This window comes from Salmo salar, chromosome 09, assembly GCF_965601325.2.
Source record: "Salmo salar chromosome 09, fSalSal1, whole genome shotgun sequence".
Classification (NCBI taxonomy): Eukaryota; Metazoa; Chordata; class Actinopteri; order Salmoniformes; family Salmonidae; genus Salmo; species Salmo salar.
The window spans coordinates 129,922,329-129,939,095 of NC_138299.1; the positions used below are offsets into that span (position 1 = coordinate 129,922,329).

Below are 16,767 nucleotides of genomic sequence, written 5' to 3' on the forward strand. Positions count from 1 at the left end.
TAGTTGGAGGGTGTATGGGTGGTGGAATGGAGGGGGGGGGGGTTATAGAAAAGTGAGGGAGGTGGGCAGAACAAGGGATAGAGGGGGGTAAATTAGTTGGAGGGTGTATGGGTGGTGGAATGGAGGGGGGGTATAGAAAAGTGAGGGAGGTGGGCAGAGGAAACCTATTGGTTTTGAAGTGGGTTATGGCTTAATTCAATTTGTTCCATTTGGCTCAGCTGGCTCCCTGCTCCGCTGAAGGTGAATGTGTTTCTCCATCGTGTAATTGATCCTACACATCACCCTGGACCCTGGAGCTGGGGGTACTGGAAATGGAGAGAGGGATAGAGGAGAGAGGGAAGAGAGAAAGAAAGAGAGAGAGAGGAAGTGTGGGAGAGGGAGAGAAAGAGAAAAATGCAATATGCCACGCTATGATGTGGTTATCAAGCCTCTCTCCACTCTCCAGAAGGAATCACTGTATACACGGGCAGTGATATGACCCCTAGAACCAGCAGACACACTGTCCTCACTCTATCATGGGCGCCATTCCCCCTTAACCAACGTTAAACTTACTCTGTTGTATCTTGTGTTTTAATCTGGAAGTGCATCACTTAAGGGCTGTGTAGAAATGCCCAGGATATTTCTTCTATGTATGTCCATGGCGGTTGGTGCCGTTTAAGATCAGGGAGGACAATGCATTTTTTTCATGAGCATGGCCTTACTTCTATTACAGCATATTGGATGACTGTCATTCATATTCCATTCACCCAGCTCAATGTAACATTGATAGGTTTAGGCTACTATATGATACTTGAATTTGCCCTGTACCCATCATGAGGTTGCTACAACCTAGCCTACAAATGAACGTTTATAACGTAGGTGCACAGGTTGAGAGGCAAACTGGAGTAATCAAGGTGACAGACAGTGACACATTCAGTACCACCTTGCACAATCTTGGCTCTCTCTCTCTTTCTCTCTCTCTCTTTCTCTCTCTCTCTCGCTCTGCTGCTTCTCCTTAACTTTTTAAGAAATAAATGTGTTCAAAACTGTTCAACAATTTTTTCTGTCTTTGAGTCAACTACTCACCACATTTTATACACTGCAGTGCTAGCTAGCTGTAGCTTATGCTTTCAGTACTAGATTCATCCTCTGATCCTTTGATTGGATGGACAACATGTCAGTTCATGCTGCAAGAGCTCTGATAGGTTGGAGGACGTCCTCTGGAAGTCGTCATAGTTACTGTGTAAGTCTATGGAAGGCGGTGAGAACCATGAGTCTCTTAGGTTTTTTTATTGAAGTCAGTGTACCCAGAGGAGGACGGAAACTAGCTGTCTTACGGGTACAACATAGTGTTACCCTACAGAGTGCTGTTGAGGCTACTCTAGCCCTTCATTGCAAAACAGTGTTTTAATCAGTTATTTGATGACATGTTAATATATTTAGTATACCGTAAATTCCGGACTATAAGCCGCAACTTTTTTCCCACGCTTTGAACCTCGCGGCTTAAACAATGACGTGGCTAATATATGGATTTTTCCCGCTTTCAATTTTTTTTTCTCCAAAAAAACACATTCTGTGACGTGCTCAGTTTTTTGGCGGCATGAAGCTTTCATTAGACCAATGAAATTGCCGAACGGGTTAAGGTCAAACAACTTTTTGGTTTACTGTTTAGATTAAATCGAGCGCTCTCAAACTTCCCATCATTCTGATTACGGTAGTCATTTTGTCACCCTCATCATGGCAAAGACACAGAGAAATGCATATGATGCAGCTTTCAAGTTGAAGGCGATTGATCTGGCTGTTGGAAAAGGAAATAGAGCTGCTGCACGGGAGCTTGGTCTTAATGAGTCGATGATAAGACGTTGGAAACAGCAGCGTGAGAAATTGACTCAGTGCAAAAAGACAACTAAAGCTTACTGCTCTTTTTTATTTTTTGTTACAAGCCGTGTTTCGTTAAAGCCTATTTATTTTTGTTACAAGCCGTGTTTCGTTAAAGCCTATTTATTTTTGTTACAAGCCGTGTTTCGTTAAAGCCTATTTATTTTTGTTACAAGCCGTGTTTCATTAAAGCCTGTGTAAAGTTAATTTGTTTCAATGTACCGGTAGGCACCTGCGGCTTATAGACATGTGCGGCTTATTTATGTTCAAAATAATATATATTTTTTAATTCAGTGGCTGCGGCTTATATTCAGGTGCGCTTAATAGTCCGGAAATTACAGTAGCTGTATCTTAAAAGGAGAACTTTTTTACGTTTAATGTCGACATTTTTCAGTTATTTCAATTCCAAAAACAACAGCACAGTCAATCTCACATTTCAGTTCCAGATTTGACCACTCCTTATGTGTGATTTATATATATATCTTTTTTCTACCCAGAATTCAGCGGGCCTGGCGTGCCACCCTGTACCGCAAAGTGAGCTGGCAGGGGGACTGTGAGAACCGTATGCATCATCAGCTTGGGACGGAGTCACTGGAGCCCTACCAGACAGCCGTGATGGATGAGTTTGGCCAGGACCTCTCTCTGGTAAGACCAAGAGCTTCTGGTTGTATGAATGAGTAAGGTCGGTTGAGCTATCTCTGCAAACTATCTTGTGGGGCCAGCAGAGTTTAGTGGCATAAGTTCTAATGGAGAATAAAAACAGATGGATGGATGATTGAAGAGGAATTGTATTTACCTCTCAGAAAGCTAACGGATGAGGGCCTCAGCTGTTGGTGGCATGAGGAAAAGGAGGGTGGATGGATGGATGGATGGAGGGAATAAGGAAGTGCGTGTCCGTCTGGGGCACGGCGGGGGGGGGGCGGCGTAGGATGTGATGAGTGTTGGCTCGGTGCCCAGATCCTTAATTAGACGTTAATTAGGTGAATTTGCAAAGTTGGTTGATTGATTAATGAAGTGCCTCTGCTCTTGTCCTCGCCCCGCTTCACCCATAGAGAGAGTGGAGGGGAATTAAACAGTGCATGGCAGGAAAATAAAGGGACAGGGAGGAAAAATGACATCATGGTCTGCAGATCAACAGAGGAAAGGAATAAAGCAAAAAGGGTTTAGAAAAGGGTAGGCAGAGATAGAGGGATTGTCATGGAAACCAAACAAAGCTCAAATAGAATGAAGGGTTAAGAGAAGGATTACGAATGTGAAATATGGACAAGGGGAAAGAGGGAGCCACACGTTAGATATAGATTGGACATACTGTACTGATGGACAGAAATGACCACAATCAACAGAGAGGGGAACCTTTCATTGCGAAAGTTATTGAGAAAGTTTGTTAGCCTGAAACTTAAGAAAGTCTCTTTCTGCTGGGCTAGCACAGAAGCGTTGTTGTCATTTGTCCTGTTTATTTCTGCTTGGCTAGAGATGGTACACAACAATAATTAGTCTGCAACTCTTCACACACATACACACACGTGTGTGTGTGTGTGTGTGTGTGTGTGTGTGTGTGTGTGTGTGTGTGTGTGTGTGTGTGTGTGCGTGTGCGTGTGTGTGTGTGTCCTATGAGACACTGTGAGGCAGCAGATGGGCCGTGTCTCCTGTTGGAGGCCTCTAGTAGTCTTGGAAGTGTTGTGTCGTTCTAGTCTGTTTGTTCTGGATGAGGAGGTTTGTTCTTCATTAGTACACAAGCAGATGTAATATAACATCCCCTTCATTAGAGAGAGGTAGAACAACTGTAGCTGAATAATGACACAACCATTTTCTCTCTATGGCACTGTTCTTCCCTGGCTGTTTGGGGGGTGGGGATCCCTGTCTGTCCCTCCCTCCCTCCCTCCCTCCCTCCCTCCCTCCCTCCCTCCCTCCCTCCCTCCCCTCCCTCCCTCCCTCCGCTATTACCCCCCCCCCCCCCCCCTCTGGGTGTGTCTGTGGTGCTATCTGAAAGACTCATCCATCACAGAGAGGCCAACACTGCAGTGTGTGTGTGTGTGTGTGTGTGTGTGTGTGTGTGTGTGTGTGTGTGTGTGTGTGTGTGTGTGTGTGTGTGTGTGTGTGTGTGTGTGTGTGTGTGTGTGTGTGTGTGTGTGTGTGTGTCTGTGTTTATATATGAGCCCCGATTCCTAAGGGAACTTGCCACTGGCCTGGAGAGAAGGGGATGTGAAGGTAGGGCTTCTAACATACATAATGCATTATATGGAGCAGGGATACAGAATAACACACACATTGATAAAAGGTCCAAATAGAACAACAGAAAGGCAATAGATACTATAGATACTATAGAGAAACTCAAGCATAAATCACCAATAGCTACCGTAGTTAATTATTATCATAATAACACCTAGACACACAATGTTTCTCAGAACCTTGGCATTTGGAGATGTCAAGGTTTCTCCTCTTGATCTATATACTGTATTGGTGTGTGGAGTGTGCACACTCATCCCAGCCCCTATGTATTATTTACAGTCCTAACGGGGCCAGCTAACTGATAGTAAATCAATGGGTTTACCTTGGAGGTGTTGCTGTGATGGCTAGCCTATGGGCATCCCTGCTGCTGACTGCTCTGCCTACAAGGGATCACCCTCTCTGACATACACACGCACGCACACACACTCAGATAAAATAAAGTTAAAGCTATTGTGGGCTGGGTTGCTTTGAGTTATATTCAACATGTGGATTTTTACACACTCAATATGTGACATTACTGACAATGTCACAATGTTTGCGGTGTCCGTATAAAGCTGCCGTGTGTGTGTGTGTGTGTGTGTGTGTGTGTGTGTGTGTGTGTGTGTGTGTGTGTGTGTGTGTGTGTGTGTGTGTGTGTGTGTGTGTGTGTGTGTGTGTGTGTGTGTGTGGAGGGCAGCGAGAGCAGGGATCAATGTTTGAGTAAGCATTTCTGCAGTATGTGTGGGAGATCACTCTCTCATCTTTCAGATCCCAGCGTCTAAGGGAGTGAAGGCTTCTTTTTCTCTCCCTCCTGTCATCCCTCGCTCCTCAACACACACGCACGCACACACACACACACACACACACACATTATACTCCCACCTCTGCAGACAGACATGAACAGATGACTAGTTTTATTGGTGTCAGCTGAAGGCACATTTTACAGGATGAGTAAGTCATTTCAGAAGCCAGCAGATCCATCACTTACCAACAACAGCTGCAAATCCCAATAAAACTCCATCCCATTTTGAAGTTCACTTTCCTTGCTTTGTCTAACCACGCGATCATGAATATAGAAAATACGTTTTGTGGGTCAGAGTGTATTGTTCATTTAGTTTCATAGCACAAACGTTTGCTAGCAAGTTTCTCCTGACCAGGCAACTGCAGGGAGGTTGCCTACAACACGTGCCTCGGAGGGAGGAAACGTCTGCATCGTGCAACCAATGCCCATTATTCAACGCTAGGTTCAGACAGAACAGCAAGCACGACAGCTGAAAGTGCTTAGATTATTTTTTTATGTCAGCTAATAGGGAGAAGAATCTAAATAAACAACTACATGATGGCATTCACTAATCATAAATAATTTTCATATAACAGAAATGTGAGTACATTTGTGAACAAAATTCTAACTTAAATGTATATACCCTTGGTCTGGAGTAGGCATTGAACTCATTTAAGGCCAGGTACCACAGGCTGCAATGAGATCACAGCATCTACCTATCCATTTTGAGATTTGTTGGTATTTTGGTCCATTAATATTTTCAAAAAATAAACATAAAAATGTCACATTTTCTTTTCTTTAGTTTATCATAGTCTACTATCGTCATTAACATTTTAATGAATTTTAGGCACTTTAAAATGGACATACAGTACAAGTCAAAAGTTTGGACACACCTACTCATTCAAGGGTTTTTCTTAATTTGTACTATTTTATACATTGTAGAATAATAGTGAAGACATCAAAATGATCAAATAACACATATGGAATCATGTAGTAACCAAAAAAGTGTTAAACACATCAAAATATATTTTAGATTTTAGATTCTTCAAAGTAACCACCCTTTGCCTTGATGACAAGCTTTGCCCTCTCTTGGCATTTTCTCAACCAGCTTCATGAGGAATGCTTTTCAAACAGTCTTGAAGGAGTTCCAACAATTGTGACTCATTTCAGGAAACTAGGCGTATGTCACGGTTCACTACTTCACAGGAGAGCCACTTGACCATAAACCATTTTCTGGCAGAAATGCCTTCTGGAACATGTAAACTTTCATGTGCCTTAATAACAGACTTGTATGCCGTCTGTAAATTCAAATAAAATTGTTAAATTACGAGCCTAGTTGGCTCGCTAGCTAACGTTACGTGTATGATGTATTATTATGCGTATCTCAGAGCCATTTGCTTGGCTAGTTATAGCCTAATGTTAGCTAGCTAACATTTAACCTGGTTGGTTGGCTACCTGCAGATTCATGCAGGGTAGTAACGTCATGAGTTGGGATTATGGTTCATTGTTTAGCCAACTAGCTACATGTCTTAACAAAAGACTCCACTATGCAGGTAACCATTTCAATAGAATGTTACTGGGACAACTGTTGATAGACGTAGCTGGTAAATTCACAGAATAACTGACGAATTTACGAACGCTCAACACCAATTGAATATGTCGAGTGATTGTGGAGGCCAGGTCATCTGATGCAGCACTCCATCACTCTCCTTGGTCAAATAGCCCTTACACAGCCTTGAGGTGTGTTTTGGGTCATTGTCCTGTTGAAAAACAATTGATAGTTCCACTAAGAGCAAACCAGATGGGATGGCATTTCACGGCAAAATGCTGTGATAGCCATGCTGGTTAAGTGTGCCTTGAGTTCTAAATAAATCGCTGACAGTGTCACCAGCAAAGCACCCCCACACCATCACACCTCCTCCAAGCTTCACAGTGGGAGCCACACATGCAGATCACCCATTCACCTACTCTGTGTCTCACAAAGACACAGCGGTCGGAAACAAAAATCTCAAATTTGGACTCATCAGACCAAAGGACAGATTTCCACCGGTCTAATGTCCATTGCTTGTGTTTCTTGGCCCAAGCAAGTCTCTTCTTCTTATTGGTGTCCTTTAGTAGTGGTTTCTCTGCAGCAATTCGACCATGAAGGCCTGATTCACGTAATCTCCTCTGAACAGTTGATGTTGAGATGTGTCTGTTACTTGAACTCTGTGAAGCATTTATTTGGGCTTCAATCTGAGGTGCAGTTAACTCTAATGAACGTATCTGTAAGGGCTGTCTGAAGAGAGAGTGGACCAAAACGCAGCGGAGTTAGTGTTCATCATATTTAATTATAAAATGGAACACTATACAAATACAAAATAAGAAACTGACAGCCAACAGTCCTGTCAGGTGAAACACTGAACAGAAACAATTACCCACAAAACCCCAACGGAAAAACATGCACTTATGTGTGACTCCCAATCAACAACAACGAACTTCAGCTGTGCCTGACTGGGAGTCACACACGGCCCAAAACAAAGAAATACAAAAAACCTAGAAAAAGAACATAGAACGCCCACCCAATGTAACACCCTGGCCTAACCAAAATAAAGAACAAAAAACCCCTCTCTATGGCCAGGGCGTTAAAGTATCCTATGCAGCAGAGATAATTCTGGGTCTTCCTTTCCTGTGGCGGTCCTCATGAGAGACAGTTTCATCATAGAGCTTGATGGTTTTTGCGACTGCACATGAAGAAACTTTCAAAGTTCTTGAAATTTTCCCGATTTACTTATCTTCATGTCTTTCTCTTTGCTTATTTGAGCTATTCTTGCCATAATATGGACGTGGTATTTTACCAAATAGGGCTTTCTTCTGTATAACAACCCTACCAACACAACTGATTGGCTCAAACGCATTAAGATGGAAAGAAATTCCACTAATTAACTTTTAACAAGGCACACATGTTAATTGAAGTGCATTCCAGATGACTACCTCATGAAGCTGGTTGAGAGAATGCCAAAAGTGTGCAAAGCTGTCATCAAGGCAAAGGGTGGCAACTTTGAAGAATCTCAAATATAAAATATATTTTGATTTGTTTAACACTTTTTTAGTTACTACATGATACCATATGTGTTATTTCATAGTTTTGATGTATTCGCTATTATTCTACAATGTAGAAAAACCCTTGAATGAGTAGCTGTGTTCAAACTTTGACTGGTATTGTACATCAATAATTTCCAAGCTCACTATTGAATTAAACATAATTGAAAAGCCCATTTCATAGAGAGTGTTACAAACTGGACTATATTTAGTAACTTACTTTGAAGAGATGGTGATTAGGTTTAAATAGCCGTTTGACGTCTAATCGGCGTTTGGTAGGCTAATTTCAGTGTACTTGTCTTTAACTGACATTTCCCATAAGTCAGACTCTTCCCACACACCAACACATTTTTCTCAGCTTCAGACCAAATTGTGTGTGGTTGTGCTTAGATATATTCTCCAGACTTACCCAGAGGGAATTGTTAATATGTTGTACATTTTTTATTCTAGATAACATTTTCTTTGGAAAAAAATGCACAAAAAATATATTTGGTATTTTCCAGATAGAAAGATTAAACAAGTATTTATCCACAATCTGCTCTGTACAAGTCCTGTCCTGGAGTGTCTTAACAAAATTCAACCAAAATATTTAAGCTGACTTCATCCAGTGTCCAGAAAATTATATTTGTGTCTACATTCAAGTGGTAAAAGTTGATTGTGATATGATTAAGAGAAAACAATTCCCTATTTGGGTGTGGTGCCTGGACTCTAGCTATTTGCCTATTAGCTTATTTACTGTCAAGCCAAGCCCAGCGTCTCACTAGCTTTCTGGGCTGTTTCTCACGTTTGTATCCTTTGGACGAATTGAGATGGTGCACATAAAGTAAAGTCTCACATACAGACATTTGTGAACACACACTCATGCACAAACACACTCTCTTAAGGTGTATAAAGTGATGCTCCAAATTAGCCATTGATTTTGTGAGAAACCATTGAGGGTTGCTGGGAGATTTATCATGGGCATATGGTAGCGCGAGCAGAGGAGTCATATTTCTCAGGGAGATTAGGCGGAACAGATGGAAAAAAGGGATGGAGGCAGGAGGTCAGAGTTACGGTATGATATGGAGGATATGTGTGATTATAAGTCTAATAATACTGCTGTATTTAGAGGCTCTGGGGTCTTGTCGTAGAGGCAGAGATGTACAGTAGCGTGTGTGTGTGTCCCAGTTTTGCTCCATCACTAACCTATCCCACCCATTCTGAAGATTTATGTATACTATTACAGCTCAGGACCAACACACACACACACTGGCACACTCGCAGACATACACACACACTCACACTCACACACGTGGGCGTGGTTAATGTTGGGTATCCGACGGAAACAGAGACAACATTTAGCTGTTTTTAAGCTAATTTCTTCAATTCTACACATTTCACCATGGGGCGGAGAGAAAAGGTTTCAGTTTTAAAGCAAATTTCCTGCATTCATTTTGTTTTGCCATGGGGTGAAAGAAAATGTACAGTATTAAAGCTCATTTACTGTAATTCTATACATTTTACCAAGGCTCATGCTGTGTTCTTATGCTATCTGAATGACTCAAACTTCATCAAAATCAATGGGGGCCCCATGCTATGACATTTTTTGAATTTTAGATTCTCTCAGACTGTGTAGTTTTTATTTATGTGATTGTTAGTTCTCAAAGAGGATCTTATTTAAAAAAATATATAGGTCCATTATCTTTTCTATATACTTTATATCTGGTTTTAATCGTTTACGTTTACATAGATTTTTTTGGACCATTCCGAAAATGATATATACTTATTTCATTATTTTTGGGGAGAGGGGCAGCAGTGCTGCTAAATGAATATAGTGGAAACACTGGTGGTAGAAAGTAAAGAGGAATAAGAGAGGGAAAAGAGAGTATCGGGAAAGAAGACGATGAGATGGTGCTGAAGACAGTCACTTTTCTATAATGTTAAAGGGAAATTCCACCACTTTTCAACCTCATATTTATTATGTCCAGCACCAAATCAGTGTCTACACACTGTATGTGACAACAGCTTGTTTCTATGATCTGTGGTTGGAAAGACAAGAAGAAAAAATGCTTCTCTCTGTTTCAAAACCTGCTAAGTGTTTCTAACCAGAGGGAGGGTATTTTCTGGCTTCCCACGTCACCGTGAATCTCATTTGAAAATCCCTTTTTAGAAAATGTTTTCACTTTTGATGATCTCGTCAGGTAGAATGTTTGAACTTTATAAATGTTCTACCAAATGTAGAAACGGGCCGTTTTCTCATCCTGTGTGTAGACACTGGTATTGGGCTTGGAGATACTAATTAGGTTGAAAAGTGGCCTTTAATGGAGTGAATGTGTGTTGATGTATTCACGTGTTAAGCATAACCGCTCTATACTCTGTAGTAGGCCGTAATTGTAAATATGAATTTGTTCTTAACTGACTTGCCTAGTTAAATAAAGGTAAAATATATATATATATTTGATCATATTTTGAACGAAAGTAGATGTGCTTTAAGGCAGCCTGTACCATCCTTTGATTGGATATTGTGGTTTACGGCAGCCTGTGTTTTGATTGGATGCTGTGTGTTACTACAGGCTATTGGAAGTTTTATTTTGGTTGTTTAGGAATAGGAAGCACTACTCCCTTCGCTCCTATTACCACCACACTCATAAACCAGCAATGACACACACACAGATTAACACATACATCTGATCAATAGAAATGCCCCACAACCAAGAGCAGCAGTAATATGTTTTAAAAAAAATTTTTATTACCTTTATTTAACTAGGCAAGTCTTATTTTACAATGACGGCCTACCCCGGCCAAACCCTCCCCTAACTCGGACGATGCTGGGCCAATTGCACGCCACCCTATGGGACTCCCGATCACGGCCGGTTGTGATACAGCCCGGGATCGAACCAGGGCCTGTAGTGACGCATCTAGCACTGAGATGCAGTGCCTTAGACCGCTGCGCCACCGCATGCTCTGTTACCTGAGGCTGCACTATACTGTTCTACTACACCCTCCCCCTCCACACACACACACACACACACACACACACACACACACACACACACACACACACACACACACACACACACACACACACACACACACACACACACACACACCACACACACACACACACACACACACACACACACCAACAATTACCCTCCACCCTCACTTTTCTACTCCCAATCACAATCCTCCTTCTCCTCCCCTCCTGTTCTGTGTGTCTCTGGGGCTGGGCAGACACATCAGAGCATTGGGGGTTAATTGTGTGTGAACCACATGGGTTTTCCCCCATTTAGCCCATCTCCCACTCAGATCCACTGATACACTGGATACCTATAGCCAGAGAATCCTCTTCCATAATCAGATCCTTGGAGGGAGTGGAGAGAGAGAGAGTCCCTCTGGAGGAGTATACTCTCTCTCCCTTCTGATCCCCCTGTCCTTCTGCTCCCTCTCCTATTCATTCCCTCCCCTCTTCCCCTTGCCAGTATTACTGTCCATTAACCAAATCACAGAGATGGTCCTCTGTGTTTGTGTGTATATGTGTGTGTGTGTGTGTGTGTGTGTGTGTGTGTGTGTGTGTGTGTGTGTGTGTGTGTGTGTGTGTGTGTGTGTGTGTGTGTGTGTGTGTGTGTGTGTGTGTGTGTGTGTGTGTGTGTGTGTGTGTGTGTTTGACACTACCCTGTATTAGAGGAGACAGAGAAGGCAGAGGGATGAGGCCTTTGGAGGACTGAAACGCCAGAGTGGAGAAATGAGGGAGATTTTCCCAAAGCAGAGAATGAGGAGAAGAAAAAATGAGTAAATCTCTTATCGGGTAAAAGAACTAAAGAAAGAAGGCCCTTCCCTTCAATCTTGTGAATTTACATCTGTAGGACATGTTTATCTCATCCAATCTACAGTAACATGGACCGCCCCCCTCCCCTGCAATGATGTAACCTTTGACCCTTCACCTTTCTGATGACCCCAATGCAGCACATCCTCTAAAAAGCATCAACACAGGAGTGGAAGAGATCAACGCTGTGACCTCTGAGCTGTAACATTACAGTAGCCCTCAGGGCTGTGGAATGGTCTGTTCCCTTCTATAACCCTGGCAGTGGCACTGCATGCTGAGACATTCACGCTTTCTCTCTGCACTCTCTGATATAGAACTAATATATTGTTTATTATGCATCAGTCTGTGCCTTCATAAACATTTCTGGAGCGGTCCCATTGATATAGAAAGAGTAGACATATGCAGTTGTCCCCCCCTCTCTCGCTCTGTCTCTCTCTGTCTCTCTCTGTCTCTCTCTGTCTCTCTCTGTCTCTCTGTCTCTCTCTGTCTCTCTCTGTCTCTGTCTCTCTGTCTCTCTCTGTCTCTCTCTGTCTCTCTGTCTCTCTGTCTCTCTCTGTCTCTCTCTGTCTCTCTCTGTCTCTCTGTCTCTCTCTGTCTCTCTGTCTCTCTCTCTGTCTCTCTCTGTCTCTCTCTGTCTCTCTCTGTCTCTCTCTGTCTCTCTCTGTCTCTCTGTCTCTCTGTCTCTCTCTGTCTCTCTCTGTCTCTCTGTCTCTCTGTCTCTCTCTGTCTCTCTCTGTCTCTCTGTCTCTCTCTGTCTCTCTGTCTCTCTGTCTCTCTCTCTGTCTCTCTCTGTCTCTCTCTGTCTCTCTGTCTCTCTCTGTCTCTCTGTCTCTCTGTCTCTCTCTCCACTCTTTTACAGTAATGCCTTTATTCAGCCATTTAGCCTCGTTTAGGCCCATCCATAGAAAATTCTTGTCTCTATGGACCATTACCGTGCCAGGAGGTGGGAGGTGATGAGCCAATCAATGCCTGTTTAGCTGGGGGGGTAAAGAATGTCATAACACGTCTCTAGTAATGGACGTCTACAACGCTGTAATAAAGAAGGGCAGCTTGATGCATTTAATAAACACATTTTCTGGTCATTTGGAGGCCTTTTTACAAACAAACAAACACACACACACACACACACACACACACACACACACACACACACACACACACACTTTGAGATGCTAATGATGCCAATGAATGTTTAAGTTGCTGGTCTTGCTCTTTGTCTCTTTCAGGCCAGGTCTCCATCAAGCTACTTTACAGAGCGACTGCCTTTAAAAAGCAACAAATCCCTTTGAAAACGGCCTATGTGGCATCGAAATGAGTCAGAAACCACAAAGTGTAAATAAGATAATTTTGGTCATAAGGTCAGTCTCATCTAAGACGGAGTTTGGAACATTCGTGTGTCACAATGGGTAAAAGAAAGTTGGGTTTTGATTTGACGATGTCTATTTGCACGCTAACATGGGGTGAACAGCTGCGGGGATCGCTCTCTATCCAATAGCATAGACAGTGAGATAGACCTGCCCAGCATCTCTGACCTTGTTTACATAAGAGAACAATTTTTTTTTAAATTAAACTGGAGAAATACTGCACCAAACATCCTTGCCAAAAATCTCGAAATTAATTACAGATTTCTGGAGTTCTCTTAGATTAATTCTGGGAATTTTGAGGAAGTGAACTAGGCTTCCGCGTCCACGGTGTCTCGTTGGGGTCCAACATCATTAACCAAACAACAAATCGCTCACGAAACACCTACATGACTGAAATCTTGTTTTTCTAATGAGCAACAGAAAAGACACCTGCCAATCGCCGTGTTCAGTGACTCTTTAATCGACATTGTGTAAGTTAGGTTCATATGCGTGTGACCGTGTGTTTGTGTGTTTGTGTGTACAGTATGCGTGTCTTAAAGTGAATTGGTGTGTGAAGGGGGATTTTCTGCTCTTTTAGTTAGTTTATTCTGTGTGATTCTTCCTCTCCAAGGCTCAGAGGGGAATGTGATCATCTCAGTGTGTGTGTGTGTGTGTGTGTGTGTGTGTGTGTGTGTGTGTGTGTGTGTGTGTGTGTGTGTGTGTGTGTGTGTGTGTGTGTGTGTGTGTGTGTGTGTACTCTAGCAGATAGGGAGATAAACTATACCACTGAAAGCCCTAGAGGAAGCATGGGAGGGAATCTCTCTCCAGCTCTCACACAAACACATTTGATCTTCATCCATCCTTTCTATCTCTTCTTTTTGATGTATGAACAAGGGATGAAACAGAAGAGAGGTCATCCTCTCGTTTGCTATGTGTGATGAGTGTCTCATCTCTTCACCCTCCAAAGGAGAAAAGGAGCAATGAGAGATGAAGGGGTGGAGAGAGAAGAGAAACGATTTCTGATAACACTATGGACAGCCTACTAGCATGTTAATCTGTGTGTGTGTGTTTGTGTGTATGTGTGTGAGGGTGTGTGTGTGTGTGCACGTGTGTGTGTGTGTGTGTGTGTGTGTGTGTGTGTGTGTGTGTGTGTGTGTGTGTGTGTGTGTGTGTGTGTGTGTGTGTGTGTGTATGCGCGTGTGTGCGTGTGTGTGTACACGTGTGAGTGTGTGTATATATTTGTAATTGTGTGTTGAGGAATGACTTCTTAGCCAAGAGGAATCCCATTGCTTTGAAGTTGTGTGTGTATAATGGGCAGTGCGAGCTTTGAAGCCACTGTGAGATGAGGATATGTGGGTTGAAGTGGATAACATGGAAACGCACTTACTCTGTTTAGGAATTCTATTTGTGTGTATATTTTCACATGTGTATTTTCTCTCTGATGTACACTATGTGTTTAAAGTGGAACTGACAGCGTTTTAGCAACATGAAATCACCAGGAACAATATGCCGCTTTTTTTGTAAAGGTTTCTGACAAGCGAGCACTTAGATATGGTCATTTTCACATTTTCATACTTTCATAGAATGTTTGGGAATGTCGTATAGTAAGGCATTTGTGAACATTCCGTGCGTTTAGACAATTAATAGACACTGCAGTAAATAAAACCTAATAAAAACGTGTTGGTCTTGTCCAGGACAGGACTCTACACAGACAGGTGCACCATAGCCAATCAGAACTACAGTAGGCCTATATGCAAATAACTGAGAGATGCATGCTAACTGTGGATAACAGTTGTTCAAGTTCAGCATACTGTAGCAAGCTAGCAAAGCGATCACATTTCTTGCTAACTAACCAAACGACACCGGATCTCCGAAAAGACTTCGAAAGTCCATCACTATTGTATTGACTGTCACACCCTGATCTGTTTCACCTGTCTTGTGATTGTCTCCACCCCCTCCAGGTGTCGCTTATTATCCCTGGTGTATATATCCTTGTGTTTCCTGTCTCTCTGTGCCAGTTCGTCTTGTATGTTTTTCAAGCCAACCAGCGTTTTTCCCGTACTCCTGCTTCTATTCTCTTTTGCTAGCCCTCCCGGTTTTTGACCCTTGCCTATTTTCTGGACTCCGTACCCGCCTGCCTGACCATTCTGCCTGCCCTGACCTCGAGCCTGCCTGCCACTCTGTACCTCCTGGACACTGAACTGGTTTTGACCTTTTTCCTGTCCACGACCATTCTCTTGCCTACCCCTTTTGGATTGTTTAATAAATATTAAGACTCAAACCATCTGCCTTCCATGTCTGCATCTGGGTCTCGCCTTGTGCCCTTATTTTGACATTCCCAGCCGTAGTTACATTTGTACGTTTTTGTCAAAAATCTTGAGTCATTGAAACTGAAATGCATCCTGAGTGGGTGGAGGCAGAAAACAATGGACCAGGCCAGCTGGTAGCAATATTTTTTGGACTACCAAGATTTGTGTTGGGGAATTCTGCCAACAATGCCTTATTCTATGTCATGGAATTTTGAGTCAAATAGAACCTATTTTTAAAACCTGGTTGTCTAGAATTAACTGTGAATTGGACATTTTTGACTGATATTATGATTGTCTATTTGTTTCATATCTGCAACAGTGGAGGCTGCTGAGGGGAGGGCGGCTCATAGTAATGGTTGGAACGGAGCAAATGGAATGGCATCAAACCATGTGTTCGATGTATTTATACCATTCCACTTATTATGCTCCAGCCATTACCAAGAGCCCGTCCTCCCCAATGAAGGTGCCACCAACCTCATGTGATCTGCAAAGTAGTTAAAACGCTGTCAGTTCCACTTGAAATGGTGCAGTTAGAGTATGTTATCAATGTGTGATCCCCTCGTCTCTCTGTATCAGCTGAATCCTTTCCACCCAGGGCTATAATCACTCTACCTCTCTACACCATCAGCTGATCAATACAACTATCACCACAATAACCATCACCACACCCACACCACACCTCCAGGGGACAGACAGGGGGAGGGGAGGGAAAGAAAGATTCTACAGGATAGGAGGACTGGGAAGTAGAGGAGAGAAAAGGAGAAGAAAGGAGAGAAAAGCGTGTTTAACCACTCCTCCTGCTATCCCTGTCTGGGATGTGTTGGCTGGTGTCCTCATGTAGAGTCCTAACTGTCTAGCAGCTCCATGTTTCCCCATTATAAAGCACTATAAAATACCTCATCAAGATGTAATGGGTACAGGGACAGGCCCAAATAGTTCTGAGAGTTTTTAGCTACTGTCTGTTTACTTAACGGCCACTTAGACACTGCTGTTCTACACCAATGGCCATGATGGTCTCTCTCTCTCTCCTCTCTCTCTCTCTCTCTCTCTCTCTCTCTCTCTCTCTCTCTCTCTCTCTCTCTCTCTCTCTCTCTCTCTCTCTCTCTCTCTCTTACCCTCTCTAACGTGACAGTGTTAGAGAGGGTAAAAGAGGGTAAAAGAGAGAGAGAGGGACAGAGGGATGGTAGGGAGAGAGCGAAATATAACACACGAAAGAGGGAGAGACAGGGATAGATGTGTGTGGCAGCTCTGCTCTCTAAATCTATCTCTTTAGAACCTGAGTGAAGGCTAGCCTTTCTTTCTCTCTTTCCATCTATAAGGGTGTGTTTGTCCCTTAAGGCATCTACCTTCCTGTCCCCTCTCTCTCTTCCTCTCCATCATCTC

At 42.9% G+C, this 16,767-nt stretch overlaps 1 protein-coding gene across 1 annotated transcript in view; it reads left to right on the plus strand.

The window, feature by feature from the left end:
• LOC106612913 (schwannomin-interacting protein 1) overlaps nucleotides 1–16,767 on the plus strand; it is a 301,652-nt gene that overhangs the window by 14,433 nt on the left and 270,452 nt on the right. The window contains exon 5 of the mRNA XM_014214571.3: nucleotides 2,355–2,502. Coding sequence (XP_014070046.1) covers nucleotides 2,355–2,502 — 148 coding nt within the window. The remainder of the gene's footprint in view (nucleotides 1–2,354; nucleotides 2,503–16,767) is intronic.